The sequence below is a fragment of the Eschrichtius robustus genome, chromosome 18 (genome assembly GCF_028021215.1).
Source record: "Eschrichtius robustus isolate mEscRob2 chromosome 18, mEscRob2.pri, whole genome shotgun sequence".
Lineage (NCBI taxonomy): Eukaryota > Metazoa > Chordata > Mammalia > Artiodactyla > Eschrichtiidae > Eschrichtius > Eschrichtius robustus.
The window spans coordinates 73,172,408-73,192,152 of NC_090841.1; the positions used below are offsets into that span (position 1 = coordinate 73,172,408).

Consider the following 19,745-nt stretch of genomic DNA (forward strand, 5'->3'; position numbering starts at 1 on the left):
TTTAATACTTTTTTTATATTAACTGACCATAAAACGTACTGTTTTGAAATTGATTCAAATCCCTCCCCCACCCCCTACCCCCGTAGCTACGAAAGAAGTTGCATTAACTCTTTCCCAAGCAAACAAGGAAACTGAGGTCCAGAGAGGTTCACTGCCTTGTCTAAAAATGACAAAGCAAGAGAGGGCTAGGACTAAAGTTCAGATCTCCGGATTCCTAAAGCCAGCTCTCACCCACCTCCCAATACCAACTTCTGCACTGGTTAGACATGAATGGCCATCCGACAAGGCCCACCTCACTGGCTCATGGCCTTCACTTTTTTATTTTTATTTTTTTATTGGAGTATAGTTGCTTTACAACGTTGTGTTAGTTTCTGCTGTACAGCAAAGTGAATCAGCTATACGTATACATATGTCCCCTCTTTTTTGGATTTCCTTCCCACTTAGGTCAAAAATATGGAACGCTTCACAAATTTGTGTGTCATCCTTGCGCAGGGGCTGTGCTAATCTTCTCTGTATCGTTCCAATTTTAGTTTATGTGCTGCTGAAGTGAGCACTGGCCTTCACTTTTCTAATTTTTCAGGATTTTCTCCCCACTTCCTTTTGCCCTGAAAGGCAAGGCTGTCCCAAATGTTAGGCTCAAATTTCTGAGTTTACATCTGCTCCAGAAATTCTTCACCATACTGTTAGCCTTCTTTTGCCGATGAGTATACTTTTTCATGTGTTGTCCAGTTTTTCTGATTACTCTCAGCAGGAGTCTTGATCCAAATTGCCTAGTTTATCATTTTGTTATTGAAGGTTCAAGGACCTGGAACTGTGTTATAATGCTTAATTTAATTTGGAGGTAGAAAGAATAGAAAGTGAGAGGATAGCAGGCATAATCTAAAGTATTTAGAATCATGAAAGTCTTAAGGCTAAATGGATATATTATAGATACATATATGTTGGCAAAGTGGCTATTTGGTATAATTAACAAATCTTTTGAATTAAGAGGCATCTTTTGAAAGGCCTTTCTATGTTTATAGAATTTCCCACATTATCAGTCCTGCCTACCCATGCAAGAAGTCAGAACTTAACCTCCCAGCCTCCTTTACAGCTAAACGCAGGCATGTGATTTAAGCTTTGCCGAATACCTTTGTCTGTCTGGCTTTGCACTGGAGAATGTCTAGGAAGCCGGCATATTTGATAGGAATGGGAATAATGGCCTTGGCCTCCAGGGGGCAGCAGTGGTGAGGTTTGAAGCACCTGAATCTCAGTTTGGTGTGAGCTAGTTTAGTCCGGGTCCTCCGAGAAGCAAGTGCCAAGACTGGCTTAAAGGTGCAAGGATTCTATCGGGGGAAATGCCTGTGTAAGGTAAAATAGTCAAGGGTCCACCAAAGGCTGGGAGGGCCATCAGGCCGCGAGGCAAGTTAGACCCTGAGAAAAGAAGAGAAAAGCAAAGGCTGGGTGCCACGCAGCCTAGGGGAGGCTTGGCAAAGCCGGAGGGGAGTCCTGCAGCCCAAATCTGCTGTCACGGAAGTTCCTCATCGCCCAGGAACGGCCCGGCCCTAGCGTTCCTGCTTCCCTCCATCACCGCCTGGGAGCAGCCACGGGAGGAGTGGCCTCGCTGCTGACGCTGCGCAGGACTTCTACGCCCGGCCTCTGGGACACGCTGACGCTTTCCCAATCTCTGCGCAGTTTCGGATACTTGATTAAAGAATATTCTCTAAATGATACGGTGCCGCAATAGCTACAAAGGAAGTGACTCATGGGAAGCGATGCGTTTGCCCGCACCTCTGCACTGGCGCGCGGCCTCCCACCCGGCAGGTGATGGGGAAGGGAGGTGGCCCTCGGGAACACCCTGCTCTGCCCTTCCCGCTCCCAACAACTGTGTGTGGGAGGGTGCGTGCGTCCAGCCTATTTATTACTTTACCCCACATAGGATGCCCCGGTCTGCTGACCCTGTTGTGTCCTGACATCCCCTTCCTCCTCCTCCTCCTCCCCATTCCTAAGCCCTAGTTGTATTTATCTATATCTTCATTGTTTTCTTCTGAAAGCCAATGAACTGTCAAACTGTTTGTCAAGTTGTGCAAACGGACTTGGCACTGAGAGCGTTCCCTTAGCTGGCAATGTCATTAAATCCAGAGAGGAGGAGGTGTAAACGCAGAATGTGGAGAATACTGTGGCTGGAAGACAAAGAGTAAATGACTTCGTATTGAGTTAAAGTGATTTCAGGGGTTTTATAAAACAGTGGTCTTCAAACTGTGGTTTAAAGTCATGGATAATTTCAATATGATCAGTTTCCAGAGGCTTACATGTCCTATCTACTCTTTCCCAAACTTGTCTGCTTGAAGACGTGCCTGTGATGGGAGGACATACCGCCTCCCCTCTGCACCTGTTTCACAGCTGGGTCTCCAGCTTCCTAGAAAAAAAAAGGCATCTTACTATCGTGCATCACCTTCAGGTGGAATAGCTTCTTGGGCATCAAATAAAGGGACCATTTGAAAAACTGTCAGTAAAACCTTTCATCAAAGCCCCGAAACATGCATCTTTTTAAGAACTGCATTTTCAATAAAACTTTTCTTTTTGTTCTGTAATTTTTATCTTAATCAAATATTTATCAAAGCTTAAGATTTATTTATGTCCTTTTGATCAACTTTCCAATAATTGAAAGATAATCCAAAAGGAAAATTTTAACACTTTGATCCCAGGAAAACATTTTAAATTAAATATTAACATACATATTTTTGTTGCAGATAATAATAAATGATCAGTAGGACTTTCCATAATAAGTGTAAATTACATTAGGATAAAATTCTGTGTAGAAAGTTAATAAAATTTCAAGAAGAAATAGTGATGCCAAACAGAATGGCAGATATCAAAGAATAACAGTCAACCGGCTGTATTTAAGTGAATGATGTAGAAGTTTCATTAAAGAATGTCAATATTTATAAAATGCCAGATATCACATCCTTTATAATTTCTTGAACGTATGATGACAAATTTCAAAAGTTATATTAAAACTATACAAGAGGGTATGTAATTTTTCTAAAACATTTTTATGGGAGCTGTACACACACACAAAAAAATTTTTTTTTTTTTTAAAGAACATTGTTATAGGAGTCTAATAAAAAGTCTGCCACTTTGGTTTCACAATGAACAGTTCATTCACCATCCATTCATTGGGTGACACTCTGGTCGGAGAGCACAACAGGTGTGGTAGAAAACACTGGGGGGGGGGGGGGGGGGGGGGGGCGGGGCAGAGGGCTTCCCTGGTGGCGCAGTGGTTGAGAATCTGCCTGCCAATGCAGGGGACACGGGTTCGAGCCCTGGTCTGGGAAGATCCCACATGCCGCGGAGCAACTAGGCCCGTGAGCCACAACTACTGAGCCTGCGCGTCTGGAGCCCGTGCTCCGCAACAAGAGAGGCCGCGATAGTGAGAGGCCCGCGCACCGCGATGAAGAGTGGCCCCCGCTCGCCGCAACTGGAGAAAGCCCTCGCACAGAAATGAAGACCCAACACGGCCAAAAATAAATTTAAAAAAAAAAAAAAAAGTTAAAAAAAAAAAAAAAGAAAACACTGGGGGCAGACTATGAGAACAGAAATCCAGCTTTCTCACTAACTCCGTTTCAAAACCCGTGGCAGTCAGTAAACCTGTCTACCTTTGCTCCTCATCTGTAAAATGAAGCGACTGGACTACCGGTTCCTTTGAAACTGGAAGCTATTCCATTCTGTCACTACCTGTTCTATTTGAATATCTTCTGAGTGTGTCTTTTCTTTACCATTAATTTTAAGCCCTTTTCTAGAGGTAACATAAACACAGTTGGGAGTAGGAAAGAAAACATTAACTACTCTCCATTTCCTCTCCGCTAAAGAGAACATGCTTCTCTAAGACTTATGGACTAGAAGAAATGGACCACTAATGAATTCAAAGAAATTGCACAGCCATTACAGTAATTTTTGAGATTTAGTGGAGAATCTCCCAATCCTATGGATTGGAAACTCGTGTACATAGGATTTCCCTTTACACCAAGCATTCTTAACCTGGAGTCCATGATAGAATCGGAGGGGTTCAAAAACTTGAGTAGGAAAAAAAAAAAAATACATCCTTACTTCCACTAACCGTTTAATTAAATGTTCCCTTCAATTACAGATGTAGGTAATAACCAGACTGGTATCAGCACTTACTGTTTGTTACTGTTTCACCAATAAAAATGTTTATCACAGTACGTTACAGGTGTCTCAAAATACTATTTATGCTCTTTACTATTTTGAAATTATGGGAGCTTTTTAGATTTGGCGCTAGCTCCGGTTATTTCATGCAAAGAAGCATACATATAACTATATGTATAATACTTGCTATATAATAAAGCTGGTTTTCATATTTTGATAACTATTTCAACATAATTTCCGGAGTAATTCTATATATTACATTTTATGAGTTTAAAATTGTTCTGAGGTGTCCATAAGCCCCGCCAGATTGCCAAAGGGGTCGCTGGCACACCCACACAAAACACTAAGATTACCCTGGCAAGAATACAGACAGAAAGATCATTAAGGGCCACTAGTGCAGCACGGAGCAACTGATAGCCGCCACTGTTAATCTGAAAGACTGCAAATTATGGCTCGATAACTGAGTGGAGAACCTTCAGAACCTTCAGGACCAACCAGGAACATCAATTTAAAGAGAGAGTGAAAAAAAAAAAAAAAAAAAAAAAAAGAATGTTTTTCAGAAATCCCGGAAGCCCAGGGTGAGCAATGAGGATAGGAGGGGCCCACTTCAGGCTGGTATTTGTTACTGGCTACGAGGCCGACTGAAAGGCCAACAACCCACTTCCTGTTGATTGCAGCTCTGGCCCATCCCCACCCTATACGCGCCCCCCGTCCCCCATCAAAGGGACACACTCGAGAAAGGGGAACACAATCCCTACACCACTGAATCAAAGAACTCCCTCTCAAAAATTTTTGTACCGGCATTTCGCCAAAATCCGACACTCCTAGGGGTTTAGCGAGAGTGAGTTGGCTCCCTTTCCTCGGGTCAACCGGGGATCCTGCAGCAGCTGACCGAAAAGTTTAGTCCACAACCACAAGTTCGGAAACCATCGCTTGCCAGCGGGAGGTACCTGCTACAACAGACTGGCAGCCCATTTCCTTTCCCGTCCCCGGAGGAGTGTTTCGGCCCAGAACACGCGGACCCTTTGCCTGGGAGCCGGCCGTCCCCTAAAAAATCCCAAACGCGAGTCTCTTTAAGACCCCAGGTTCGAAAACTGAAGCCTCCAGCAACGCCTCCGACTCCGCCTCCTTCTCTGCGGCCCGGGCAACACTTGGGCCCAGCTCCAGAGAGCGGCGCCGTTGGCTTACGTGGCAGCGCATGATTGGCCGCCTCTCCCTGGCGGGCCGGGATTGGCCGGCGGCTGTCCCCGCCCCTCGCCCCCGCCCAGGCCCGCGGCCGCCCGGGTGTCCTCGCGCCGCTCGTCCGCGCGTAGGCTGGCAGTTTGCCTGTTCTTCGCCCTCCAGCTTGCGTCCATGGCCACCGCTGCGAACGAGGAGCCCTTCCCTTTCCACGGCCTCCTCCCGAAGAAGGAGACCGGGGCCGCGTCCTTCCTCTGCCGCTACCCGGAGTATGACGGTCGGGGGGTGCTCATCGCCGTCCTGGACACGGGGGTCGACCCCGGGGCTCCGGGCATGCAGGTGCGGCAGCCGCCGAGGGCCCGGGCGCGGGGGCGCGGGCGGCCGGCCACCGGGCCGGGGACGCAGAGGGGACGCGGCGTCGGAGCCTCGCAGGCCGAAGCCCGCTCTGCGGCCGAGCGGGAGCCGCCGGGAGGAGGCGGAGGGCCCGGCGGGGGGCGGGGTGCGAGGGGCCGGCGGCCGGGCGCCCCGGCTGGGCCCTGATCCCGGCCCAGACAAAAGCGGCTGGTCGGGGCGCCCGGGGCCGCCGGTCGACCAGGAAGCCCTTTCCTACCCAGGCGCCTCCAGGCCCGGGCCCTCGGGCTCCTTCCCGGCACACCGCCTTCTTCCGCGGGTGCCTCGTGTCTTGGGCACCGACCGGCCGGTGCCTGTTATTTGCAAACGAGGATTTTACTGTTTTGTTATTCATGGGAGCCGGGGGTGGGAAGGAAACAGGGAAGGGGCAAATGACCTATCAGAACTTCATTTTTTTGCTGTCGTTCGGGAGGTTTGGTTTGGGGAGGAGTAGTTTATCTTGAAACACGAAAGCCGGCTTTCAAGAAGATAACTCGGTCAACTTCCGGAATTGTTTCCTCTGGTAGTTTTATGTATTCTATTTTTAACCCTCTTCCGCAGTGTACTTGTTTAGGGTCAGCGAAACGCATGGCTTAGTCTTTGATATAAAGAAGAACCCAACTTTGTTTTTGGCGAACTCTTCAGACTGCATTGAATTATGCTTCCGTATTTTTTTTTTCAGCCTCAAAATGTAAGACAACATACTTCATGATTTTTTAAAGTTATTTTGTTTTGCCTTAGCCACCTTTGAAATCGTTAGATCAGGGTACCATGCCGAAAGGTAATTTTTTAAAATGTGTCTCTCTGTTGAAAGCATTCTCATTAAAGTCTTCAAAGTTTGACGTTTGTAAATTTAGTAGCCTGAGCCTTACACCGAAACCCAGCAATAAACAGAATTGCAGTTGTTCAAGACTCGTCTCCCAAATGTCTAACCTGGCTAATCCTCCTGTATGCTGATCTCTTCCTTGTATCAGTCTTTCCCCTGTATTTCTTAAAACCCTGAAGTTTAATAATTCTCCTCCTCCCCCATGCCTCTCCCTCCTCTGCATCCCTTATTGTGCTCTCTTATAACTGAGGTAGTATTTTGGAAGTTAGGATGTAATGCTGAGGGAAAAGGGAACCAGTCTGGTTCCCGGTCTGGCCGACTCTGTAGAGACTCTCTCTAGGAATGTTGCTCTCTCCTGTTCATTCTTCAGCAGCACTCTGAAGCGCAGCACACCTCATGGTGGCCCTGCCAGGCAGCTCTGGTGCGTCAGAAGGGGAGCAGGTGATGCCTTCCCTCCTGGTAGCTCTGGTGGTCCAGTTTTCTTAAGAACTCCGAAGGCTTACAGCAGTGACGGCTATCACCTCATTGAGGCTTCATTACAGGGCAGTAATGGTTTCCATTCTGGTGTGGTGTGTGTTTACTTTTTATAGGGATAAGTGGGAGGAGGACAGCTGGGTAAGTGGTTCACTGGCTCTTTTGTCAGGATAATAAGGGGATCGGAAGAGTTTGGAGGAGAAGTGTCTCAGTAAAAATGCTTTTGTAGAATTCCCCAGACCTGCTTATCAAATGATGCCATTACTCTCTCTGTAAAGTAGCAGAAATTCTCATCCCACAGTGTTGCTCTGAAAATTGAGGCAATCAATTACATGTGCTTCTTAAAGTGCTCATGAAAAGTGTTAAACAAACACTGATTTTTTTAAGCAAGGCTATTTAGTAGAGGGAGTTTATGCTGGATCTTGAATCACCATCTCTCTGAAGGATAAATACGCATTAGATATTATGTGCATGTAATCATAAATGTTTGAGCAACAACATGTTTGAAGTAAAATGAAAACATAACTCTTATCTTCTAACAACCTGAACTCTGAGAGATTGACCTAAACATGGCCATCTGAAAGAAGTTCACTAAGGTGGCTTGCAAACATGAGTGAATTTTTAAGGTTTTTTTCCCCCCTTTACCTTTAACAAATGTATTTTGTAGATGTGTGTGTACATCATTAAGATAAGAAGGTGGATAGAAATAAAGTGGAAGGAAAGGGTGAAATAGGAAGAGGAGGTTGAACTGGACATTTGGAAAGGCAGATGGTGTCTGAGTAGGGGACTAGGGGTGCAAGGGAGAGTTTTCAGGAACACAGTGGGGAGTCCCATTCTAGTCCCATTCTTCAGTGACGGCCTTGGGCCCAGTTCTCTTTTGTGATGGCCTGTAGGCTTCGTTAAATGTAGGGGGTGGCCAGCATGAGAGGAGGAGTAATTAAATGAATGAATAAGTCTTTTCCTCAGCAAACATTCAGGCACCTGCCAGGTCCCTAACATTCCACGTTAAGAGATGATGTAGTCCTGCAGATAACTGTTAACAGAGGTTGATCAGGGGACCAGTGAGAGCTGCAGCAATCAGGCTTCGCGGACAAGAGATGGGGCTTGGACTGGACCTGGAAATAAACCCACGGTGGCCAGCGGGTCTCCTGGCTGCCATTGGTCACCCTTCACATTGCCAAAGTTACTTTCCTTAAAACAAAAAAACAACCCATCACACCTTTGCTTAATATAAAACAACTATTTGGGCATCCCAGTTGTCTTTGCATTAAAACCCCCGGATCTGAACTTTGCACGGCTCTTTGCCATTCAGCTCCAGCTCTTTGCGTAGCCTCGGTCCCACCGCTTCTTCTGTCCACATCCACTCCACCCCACCATTGAAGCACCCCGCCTGTGCTTCCACCAACAGCATTCCACAGCTTTCCTCTCACCCAGATGTTCCAGGTCTTTCCCCAACACATGCCTTTGCATGTGGGGTTTAATCTGCCTGCAGGCCTTCTACAATCACCTGTAAATGCCTACTTAATCCCTTAAGACCAGCTGGGCCTTCACCTGTTACCTTTGGGGATATCTAGTGATATTAATTCAGCCCCCCGCTGTGTATTTATGTGTATGTGCCAACGGCTGTGTTGGGACCTGGGGGTCCAAAGAGGAGTAAGGCCCAGTCCCTGGTGACAGTTACTTAGTTTGCTCTCAGCAATTTTCTTCATATCCTGTAGCACTTAAAATTATTTTTTTTTTGGCCGCACTCAGGCCCTCAGCAGTGAAAGCGCGGAGTCCTAACCACTGTACCGCCAGGGAATTCTCTAAAATGTTTCATTTTAGTATATCGGCTTATATATCTTTTTCCTGGTTCAGTTAAAATTCCTTGAAAGCATATATCCAAATTCATTTTGTATGAAATGTGCTTGTAACAATTTGTGTTGAATGGGAAAAAAATGTATATATGTGATAATGTCCGCAATTTCCTCATGGGGAATAAATAGTTTGGGAAGGAGGAAGTAGTCCTGTAAAAGTCTTTCTAATTTTACATTCACTAAAATATAATGGAGTACAATAAGGAAGTTATCATAGGTATGTACTTGGTTACTAACAGTGGGTGCTCTCCATTAATTTAAGTTTTATTACCTCCCTTTCAGTTAGCCTTTCCTGATTCCCCCAAGCTGGCTTTTGTGTTCTTACATGCTTTCCTAGACACTGTCCTTATCATTATTATTTATTGTGCTATATTGCTGTCCTCTTTTCTTTTCTCTTTTTTTTTTTTAAATTTATTTATTTATTTATTTGGCTGCGTTGGGTCTTTGTTGCTGCGTGCAGGCTTTCTCTAGTTGCGGCGAGTGGGGGCTACTCTTCCTTGTGGTGCGAGGGCTTCTCATTGCGGTGGCTTTTCTTGTTGTGGAGCGTGGGCTCTAGGTACATGGGCTTCAGTAGTTGCAGCACTTGGGCTCAGTAGTTGCGGTGCACGGGCTTAGTTGCTCCACGGCATGTGGGATCTTCCCGGACCAGGGCTCGAACCCGTGTCCCCTGCATTAGCAGGCGGATTCTTAACCACGCGCCTCCAGGGAAGCCCCTGATTTAAGTTTTATCATAATTTTATCAGGGTTTGGTATGATTTCTGCAGTGATTTTTGTTTGATTATGATTTTGAGCCTTCTCAGTGTATTAGAATACTTGTTACTAGTATAGACGGCCCCCCAGAAATAAACATTCAGCTGATGAATTACCATACATAAACATAACAGCTGTGCGGCCCCTGACAGAGCTGTCAGCCCCCAGTTGGTCGATGATTGGAGTGAGATCCGGGATCCACCAGCCACCACCTTGTTTTGCCTTGTCGGAAAAAAAACACGTGTGTTTGTTTCCTCCACATAGTGAATTCCCCCGCCTCCTTTCGGGTACACCTTAACTGCAGGGCTCTGAGGACACTGCGGTTGGTGTTGGGGAGGAGGGCGTGAGACCAGAAAGACGCCTGGTGATGGACCCTACACTTCATCTTAAAGAGGGGGAATTCTCCGGGTGGAAAAGGAATCTGAAGGCTGTACTCTTGTCACACCGTAGGCATTTTTTTACATTCCTGTTTCTCTCTTGAGGGTGGGGGGGGGGGTCTTCATTTTTCTGTATTTTTTGTGTCTCCATACCTGATTCCTGCTGGTAACTCAGCATGTATATCTTGAATGCTGCAAATTCCCTTTGCAAAGCTAGCCCAGAAAGAGCCCCAAAATGGTTTTTCCCACAAAGACAATGAGGATATTCAGTATTACTGTTAGCTGTAGCAGTCAGCATGGCCCAAATGAAAGTCTGGGGCTGGCCAAGAAACCACAGCTGAGGAAAATCAATCTTAATGCTAAGTAATTTGTGTCAGGCCATCCAACAATCCCATAGGCCTTGAGTACCTAACAGGCACTGCTAGGTGTGGGGTAGTTTGGTGAATGAAATAGACATAGCCGTTGCCCTTATGGACCTTATCTTCTGATAGTGCAAACAGGTAAAGAGCCACAAACTGTAATTACGAATTGAGTTAAGTTCTGTGAAGGAAACAAGGTACAGTGAGAAAGAGTAATCAGGCTTAGGATGACGGGCACTTAAATGAGACCATCAGGGAGGCCTTTCTGAAGGGGGCGGCATTTTACTAGAAAATGGAAAGGTGAAACTGGGATACCTGTGGAACAACTGAAGAAACAAAGAATTCCCAGCAGAAGGACCTGGCGCAGAAAGTCATGAGGCAAGAGGAAGGTGGCCACGTCCGAGGAGTTGAAAGGAGACCAGGTGGCCAGAGGCGGGAGTGACTGGCACCCTGGGCCGGGTCCGGTCCCGAGCTCTGTGAGCCCACTGAGGGTGTTCACTGGAGGACCGGCACGGCCTGGCTCGCTTTACTGTTGCTCGTGGAGGGCCTCCCGGGAGCCGGCATCGCCTTAATGAGCAGGAAGTGACGGTGGCGGAGGGGTTCAGGACACCAGCAGTGAAAAATCAAGGGAAGGTGGGTCTGAACTGTACCTTAGAGGTAGAGGGAAGAGGACTTCCTGAGAGATTTGCTGTGAGGTATAAACTAAAGAATCTGAGGACTCTATAAGTTTCTGGCCTGAGCAACTGGGTGTGTGTTGGCTTCCTGAGATGGCAAGGCCTGGGGAGAGACAAGTTTGAGTGCTAAGTTTGAACTTGATTTAAGAAGTTTGAGTGTTAGTGTGGCCTCCAGTAATGAAATGTTATTAAACATTTTCCCCTTGAAGTTTTGTCCAGCCAAAAACTCACCTTCTTCAGACCTTTTCTCAAATGTTAACTTCTCCGTGATACCTTTCTTGACCAGCCTAATTAGTATTGAAAGCCCCATACCACCTGTCTCCTTTCCCTGCTTGATTTTCTTCGTAGTGGTGATTACCATCTGACATGTTATATATTTGACTTGTTTATTGAGTCCATGTAACACAGAGTGTGTGAGGTCAGGAATTCTGTGTACTGATCATTGCGGTACTCCTGACACCGAACAGAGTGTGGTCTGTGGTAAGTGCTCAAGAAGTATCTACCTGAACACATGAAACCACTTGAAGGATTCTGTGCTGTTTTCTGTGACTAAATCTTCTCGTTAGTATCTGTCAAGCTTTTGGCTTAAAACGATTCAGTTCTCTTTTTAAAATGAATGCAGATTTTATAGGATATTTTAGGTATGGGTACATGTGCATGCACACACACACATACGGGAGCTGGCATTGCTTTAAGGATAAAAACTAAAATCTGTAATTCATATGTTAATTGTCTCTTAATTTTCAGGTTACAACTGATGGAAGACCGAAAATCATTGATATCATTGACACAACAGGAAGTGGTGATGTGAACACTGCTACAGTGGTAGAGCCAAAAGATGGTGAAATTATTGGTCTTTCAGGAAGAGTGCTTAAGGTTGGAGCTTTTATCTTTTTATTGAATTTTTTTCTTTCTTTTTGTACCATCACCTCAAAGCATTTTACGTTTTTACCTTACATTTCATGGTATGGTATTAGTTACCTATTGCCGTATAACAGATCACCTCAAAACTTCATGCTTTAAAACAACAAACATTTGTTATTTTACAGTTTCTCTGAGTCAGAAATCTGGGTGTGACTTAGCTGGGTGCCTCTGTTCAAGATCTCTCCTGAGCTTGCTAAGTGTTGGCCAGGGCTGTGATTTCATCTGAAGGCTCGATGTGGCTGGGGAAGGGGAATTTGTGGTTATTGGCAGGCTTGGTTCCTCAGCACATGGGCCTCTCCATGCGGCCGCTTCACAGCGTTCAGCTGCCTTCCCCCTGGTGAGCAGTCAGAGAGAGCCCAGGTGGAGGCTCTGGTCCCCTTATAAAATGATGTTGGAAGTGATGCCCATGACCTCTGCCATGTTCTTTTCATTCGAAGTGAGTCAGTAGATCCAGCACACGCTTACAGCGAGGGGTTTTACTAGGGCATGGGTACCAGGTGGTGTAGACCCTTAGGGTCCATCTTGGTGGAAGTTACTGTTTTTGTTGTTTGATAGTGGGCTTGGAATTGGGATTTTTTTTTTTTCCCAGTATGGCTGCTGAATTCTAAAAATTTTAAGATTTAAGTGGAAAGGTGGGAAAAGTGATGAGAATGTAGTTTTGCCTTCTGCTTTTCCCTTCTGGGAACTTGAACTTGAAATATTTAAGCTTTAATATTTGTGGACTTAAATATCTGACCTTGTCTTATTCCATTTACTTGGTAGAAAGGCTGGGGTAAGCTAACTTGAAAGATGATTAGGAAACAAACATAAAGCAGTTCATGAGATATTAGCTAATGGGTTTGTTAGATGGCAAGAATTTGATTGTGTTTCAGTACTCTTTTCAAACAATAAGCAGAATTAGTTTGGAAGGTAAATTTGTGGTTATTTAGGTATCTAAAGAGCTATATTTAACTTCCCATCTTTTACCATCTATCTGAATCATGTTTAGACCTTGTCTCTTGGGTAAGATCGTCACGGCAGTGTATTAGTTTTCTGTGCTGCACAACAAATTAACACAAACGGCAGCTTACCACATACGTTCCTACATTTACTATCTCACAGTTTCTGTGGGTCAGGAGTCTGGGCGCGACTTTTTGTGGTTCTCTGCTCAGGATCCCACAAGACCTCAGTCAGGTGTTGGTTGGGACTGTGGTCTCAACTGAGGCTCAGAATCATCTTCCAGGTTCACCTTGTTGTTGGGAGAATTCATTCATGGCAGCGTGTTTCTTCAAGGCCAGCAGGAGAATCTCTGCGACCTCGGGGGTGGCCCCAGTCTCTCTTTTAAAGAACTTGCCTGATTAGGTCAGGCCCACCAGGGCACTCTCCTTTTGATGAACTCAGTCACCTGATTAGGGACCTTAATTGCATCTGAAAAAGCCCTTCACCTTTGCCATATTACTTCCCATAACATAATCACAGGAGTAATATCTCCTTATGTTCACAGTTCCGCCTTCTCTAAGGGGGAATCTGCCTGTCACAGGCAGATGGCAGGCATTCATATCCCAGTTTTGCTTCTTTTTCCGCATGTTGTGGACTGCATGTGTGACCCCTGAATTCGTATGTTGAAGCTCTAACACCCAGTGTGATGGTAGTAGGAGGTGGGACCTTTGGGAGGTGATTAGTGTTAGTTAGATGAGGTCATGAGGGAGGGGCCCTCGTGATGGGATTAGCGCCTTGATAAGTGCCCTTCCAAGGGAGAGCTTGCTTGCTGTCTGTTCTGTGAGGACACCATGAGACAGCCATGCCTGCAGGCCAGGAAGGGCATCTCACCAGAATCCGACCAGGCTAGCACCCTGATCTCATGCCCCTTCAGAACTGTGAGCAAACAAATGTCTGTTCCTAAACCACCCAGTCTGTGGTATTTTCTTACGGCCGCCCAAGCTGACAGAGGCACCACGTGCTTTAAAAAGAAACACTGCAGGGAAATGACTTTCTGCACATCCGAATTGCTCTAGTTTTGCCTGTCTTTCCCAAGTCAACCTTGTTATTTAGAGTATGTTTCAAAGAGAAACATGGGATTCCTGTGAGTTACAGTACTCTGGGAAACTAGAGAGCATTCTTAGTAAGTCAGGCAGATTTAGAATCATATAAAGTATTAATAATATCTCAAAAATCTATTTTTGAATAGTTGTAGCCCATGCTCTAGATAAACCATCCACACTTGTAATGTTACTAGTGCTTAAAGGTAGAATTAGTGTATCGTATACATGGCTGTGAAGTAAGATCAGAAAATTGATAGATTGGTATTTACATCCTTTCTCAACTTGGTGATGTATTTCTTTAGCTGTGCTATTAACTGTTCTCAGCCCATCAGTATAGTGAGTTTTTTTACTTTAATTTTTAATTGTATCCAGTATGTCTACATAGTTTAAAGAACCTTCTACAAGGCTTCTAAAGAAAAGTTCAGTCCCCTTTCATAGTTCACCACCAATTCCTGCTCAACCAAGGTTAAGGCTTTGATATATTATCTTCAGAGTTTTAAATGACAAGCTAAAATACTTTTTATCCTTAATTTTTCCCCCCTAGTGTTAGACTTTATCTGTAGAATTAAAAGTAGAAGAAGAAGGTTTAACTCTCTGGTCCTTCATTTCCGAGAAATTTTCTTGCATTGTCTCTTGGGTTACTTCCTCCCACTTTTTTGCTGTTCTTTTATCTGGGACTCCTGTTAAGTGGACACTGACCTCTTTAGTTGATCCTCCAATTTTCTTATGTTTTCTACCTTTTCTTCATTGCTTTTGTTTTATTTTTTTCCTTCCTGAGAGAGTTCCAAGATTTTCTCAACATTTTCTTCTAACTCATGTATTGAATATTGCCAATTTTTAATTGCAGAAGTCTGTTCATGTTCCCTCAGAGCACATTTTTGTATCATGTGTACAGCGATTTATCTGTGAGACTATCATTGTCTTGAAAAGTTTTGTCTCGTTATTTCTTCTGTTCCTCTTCTTTTTACTCACCTTCTGCTTCCTCCCATTCTCCGTCTTCCTCCTGATCTTGCTCTCCTTTTTTTCTTCATCTCTCCTTTTTTCTTCACCTCCTCCCGACCCTCCTCCTCCTTCCCCTGCCTGTTCTTCCGTGTGCTTTGCTTTTGACGTGAGCGCTTTTCCTTGGGTGTCCCCTCACCCCAGCTGTCTCTGATTTAGTGGCACATGAAAGGTGATTGGAAGTTCTCTGCTTGTGGAGAGTCTGTGGTGTGGGTCTCACTGTAGGGTCACGACACTATCACGGGAGGCCCCAGGGTCTCCGTATATTTTTTCCATTGAGATGCCCCGTTACCTCAAAGAGGACCTTCGCCTGTTTGGCCTGGAGTTTGGGGGCAGAGGAGTGAGAGAGAAGCCTGGCCGTCAGCATCCGGGGACCTGAGCCTTGAAAGGCACTGGGGGAGATTTCTTGCAGACTCTTCACTGTGTCTCATCTCTCCCCTCTGCTCCATAGACCTCTCTAGAGAGTTCACATTCCCAGCTGCCTCTCGTCAGCTTCGTGCAGGATGTGGGGTAGGCAGCGGGGGACTAAGTGGTCCTCATACCAGCTTTCCACCCATCGTCTTGGTTACACTTCCCTTCTCCAGCCATACACAGACCGTAGCTACACACACGTTCAGTTACTTTTTTTTCAAGCATGTGCAGGTGTTCACATATTTTGCAGTAGTCATTAAAAAGTATAATGTTGTTAGTCACTGGGATTCTAGCTAGTGGGATCTCTCAGAACTCTTTAGTACACAGTTTTCAGAAAGCAACACAGTAAAGTCTTCAAGCTTCTTTGATTTAACCATGCTTTAAAGTGAGTTAAATACCTGTATTCTACTTCTCCTTCTTCCAAATAGCCCGTAAACTGCTGACGGTTAATGTCTGATTCTTCTGCCAGTTTAAGATCAACGACAGTTAGGTGCGTTGACGATTCCTGCCGTCGCATTCTCTAAGGATGCTGTTCCTAAGCTGTCTTGAGAAACTGGCAGTCCGTTACTTATAGCCAGCGGCACTCGTAGGAGCAGGTAGAAGCAAAAGAGTGAATAGAAGGATAACACCTTTCGTGGTAAACTGTACAGGCAAGAAGAAAAGTGCACAAAGCACACATGTACCGTTTAATGAGTAATTTAAACGGACGCCATTTTATCCACCCTGGGTAAGACCGAGAGCGTTGCCAGGCCTCAGAAGCTTTCTGTGCTCTCCAGATCCCAGTGCATTTTGACTTTTGTGATAATCTCTTCTTTGCTTTCCTTTACAGTGTTGCCACCTCTATGTGGATACATGGAATATATTTGTTAGTTTTGCCTACTGTGACCTTTATATTGAATGGCCTCGTTTGTGTGTCATTTCATGTCTTCTTTTCCTGGGTGTTTGCAGGATTCATGAGATTCAGCCATGATTTTCCTGGAGCGATGATGTGTTGACTTTCATTGCTGTGCCTGTGACATAGTTTGTATGTACCACATTCTGTCCATTCTGCTGGGGAACAGTTGAGTTGTTTCCAGTTTGGAGCTGTCACTAACAATTCTTTAGAGAACATTCTTGCAGACAGATCCTGTGCACACATGTACAGATAGCTCTAGGATGTGTACTTGGGAGTGGACTTGCTGAGTCATAGAGATACACCTTTACTAGGTGATGCCGAACAGTTTTTCCAAGTGTTTATGTACTAAAATACATTTCCACCAGCTGTATATAGGAGTTTTAATAGTTGCACTGCTAACACGTGGTGTTTTTAGGCACTTAAAATTTTGCTTATAGGCTGGGAATCTAGCTGTATCACGTTGTGGTTTTAATTTGCATTCCTCTAATTACTAATAAGATTGAGCACCTTTTCATATGTTGCTTAGACATTTGGATTTCCTCTTTTGTGAAGTGACTCTTCGAGTTCATTTGCCCTTGTTTTTAATACTGAGTTGTCTGTTGTTTTCTTACTGTACGATTTGTGGGATTACCTGTCCTTGGGTTACATGTGTTTCGGGTGTCTTCTCCCACTCTGTACTCGTATTTTCACTTTCCAGATGATGTTTTTTGATGAGTAGGAGTTCTTAAATTTGATGTAGTTGGATATCAATCTTTTGCCTTTTTGTCTGGGGCTTTTTGTGTCTTAAGAAGTCCTTCCTCCAGCTGACAACCAGTGAGAATCAGTGGCCCTCAGTCTCACAGACAGAGGGAAGCGAACTCCGCCAAACCCATCACCAGTCAAGTGCCAGATGAGAGTAGGGCCCTGGCCAGCACCTCGGTTGAAGCCAAGTCGAGGATCCAGCTAAGCTGTGCCAGCTTCTGATTGACGGAATGTGTAAGATTGTAAATAGTGTGTTCTCTTAAGTCACAAAGTTTGTCGTATTTATAGCACAGCAATAACTAATACACTCAGCAAAGATATAGAAACTGTAAAAACACTCACATGGGTATTTTAGAACTGAAATTTACAATGACTGAAATTTTAAGAAAGCATCGCTGGGTGGATGTAGTAGCAGAATGGAGATGACGGAGGAGCCTGAGTCAGTGGACTTTAAGATCAACCAATGGCGAATATCCGTTCTGAATAATGAAGAGAAAAACACTGAAAAATAACTAACTTAGCTTTGGGAACCTGTAGCTCAATAACAAATGGGCAGATATTTGCATCATCAGACCCCAAGAAAGAGGAAAAGGAGTGTGCTGCTGAAAAAAAAAATATTTGAAAAAATAGTGGCAGAGAATCTCCCAAGTGTGGCAAAGATATAAACCTACCAATTCTAGAAGCTGAGTGAACCCCAGGTAAGATAAACCAAAAGAAATTCATGCCCAGAAACATTCTAATCAGATTGCCAAAAATGAAAGACAAGGAAAAAAATCTTGAAAATTGCCAGAGGGAAGGGACCCATTGTATAGATGGCAAAGATACTCAAATGACTTTAGCTTTCTCCTCAGAAACCCTGGGGGCCAGAAGGATGTGGTACAACATTTTTCCAGTGCAGAAAGAAAAGATCTGTCGATTGCAAATTCTATATCCAGTGAAAATATGTTCGGGGAAAAGGTGAAATAAAGACATTCCCAGATAAGGTAAATCTAAGAGTATTTATAGCCAGCAGATACACGTTTAAGAAATAGTAAAAAGAGGCTTTTCAGACAGGAAGAAAACATGGTGCAGCAGAAATGAAGCACTAGCAAAAGAAGCAAAATGTCTGAGTAAATACGATGGACTGCTTTGAGTTTTTTAAAATCGTATTTGATAGCAAAAAAAAAAAAAAATCCTTCCTGACCCCAAATCATGAAGATATTCTCCCATATTTATTTTCTGAAAACTTTCATTGTTCTTCTTTTCATATTTGTTCTTAGAAGTCACCTGGAATTGATTTAATGCTTAGTTTGAAATAGGAGTCCTGTATCCTTTTTGCCATCTGAAGACCCACTTGTCCCAACACCATGTATTAAAATTCCGTAGTTGCCCCACTAATTTTCAGGGCCTTCTTTTTACTTTGCAACTTTCAAAATGTGGTGACTTTTGGCTTCTGAAGCCTCATGGCCCATTCTTTGTCCTTTCGGTGTTTGGTTTTTTCCTTTTCCTTATTCTAATTTTAGTAGCATTTGGAAGGGAGCACAGTGCTTTCTAAAATTTTACCACATTTAACTTGAAGTCATTTTTTAAAATCATCGATATTTAGCCTCACATGGTAAAAAAACGGTTAGCCCAGAGACCGTGAATGCCTTGGCCAGGTTTAGCACTGTAGTTAGATGCAGTGATAGCTGAAGGAGAGAGGGTCCGTGTGTCCTGGCAGGACCATGAGGCTGACGAGGCTGAAGTACAGCTCTGAGGCAGAAACTCAGATTTTCCTGCGTGGAACGTTAACCAACTCATGATGACACTTGTCTCGTGAAGAAAACCTTCAATTCGTTAAGCATCCTCTCTCTAAAAAAGAGTCAGGGAAATGAGGTGTAATTAGAAATTAAAGACATTCTGTTTCTCGTTTGAAGATCGGTCTTACCACATTGTAGTTACCACGTAATTAAAACTCTTTTAGAGAGAGCAGCTTAAAATGGTCAAAATAAGCACTTTGATTCTTAAAAGAGACCGAAAGTAACTTCATATTATGAAATACTCAAGTATGTAAAATGACATACTCCATAATTGCCTCAGAGTAAAGTTAGCTTCACTCTAACTTGGTTAAGGTTAGCTGGCAGAACCATGATTATACATAATTTCTATTTTCTGATTTTTTTTTTTAGCTCAATTTTTGTAAGTAACTAGTCTGCCTTTACTTTGAGGAAAATACATAGTAGTGATTTGAGAAGTATCTGGTTCATGGACCCTGCAAAATTTGGTCTCATTTTAATTAAATATAAATTATGTCTGTTGGATTATTTTTATTGTATTATATACGTATTTTAAGTAATTGTGATTGTCTTAACACCTGATTATTTTGCAGTCATTTTAATTAGTTACTCCATTTAATCCTTTGGCATTTCACAGCTTTTTGTAATCTCTTTGCCCAAAGACATTGTCGCTAGCGTAGGGTTACAAAGCCACCTGTGTCGTGAGACACCTGTGATGAAATAGTCTTTGGATTTGCCAGCTAGTGACGACTTACCTTTTTGTTGTTGCAGTGCTTTATTTATTGTTGTTGTTATGTCACGGGCTGTTACAGGAATGTTAGAGTTAAGAATCTCTGTTCTCTAAAGAAGGCTGATAAGTTTTGAATGAGAAGCACTAGTTTGTGTGCCAACATATTTGAAATTTCACAAACTCCAGACATCCAGTTGATTCAGAAAAGATTACTGATATGCATGCTTTTTAAAGTC

The 19,745-nt window shown here is 44.0% G+C and overlaps 1 protein-coding gene and 1 non-coding gene across 4 annotated transcripts in view; one reads left to right on the top strand and one right to left on the bottom strand.

Annotated features, from left to right (window-relative positions):
* Positions 1–447: 447 nt before the first annotated feature.
* LOC137752291 (U6 spliceosomal RNA) lies at positions 448–554 on the bottom strand. Its single transcript, XR_011071136.1, has one exon. It is a non-coding gene; the product is annotated as a U6 spliceosomal RNA (small nuclear RNA).
* Positions 555–5,425: 4,871 nt separating this feature from the next.
* The window catches only part of TPP2 (tripeptidyl peptidase 2), a 67,467-nt gene continuing 53,147 nt past the window's right edge, over positions 5,426–19,745 (top strand). For all 3 annotated transcript variants that reach the window (XR_011071023.1, XM_068526725.1, XM_068526726.1), the window contains exons 1-2: positions 5,426–5,667; positions 11,782–11,910. Coding sequence is in view for 2 of the 3 variants with exons in the window: in XM_068526725.1 (XP_068382826.1) it covers positions 5,503–5,667; positions 11,782–11,910 (294 nt within the window). In the remaining variant the exon portion in view is untranslated. The remainder of the gene's footprint in view (positions 5,668–11,781; positions 11,911–19,745) is intronic.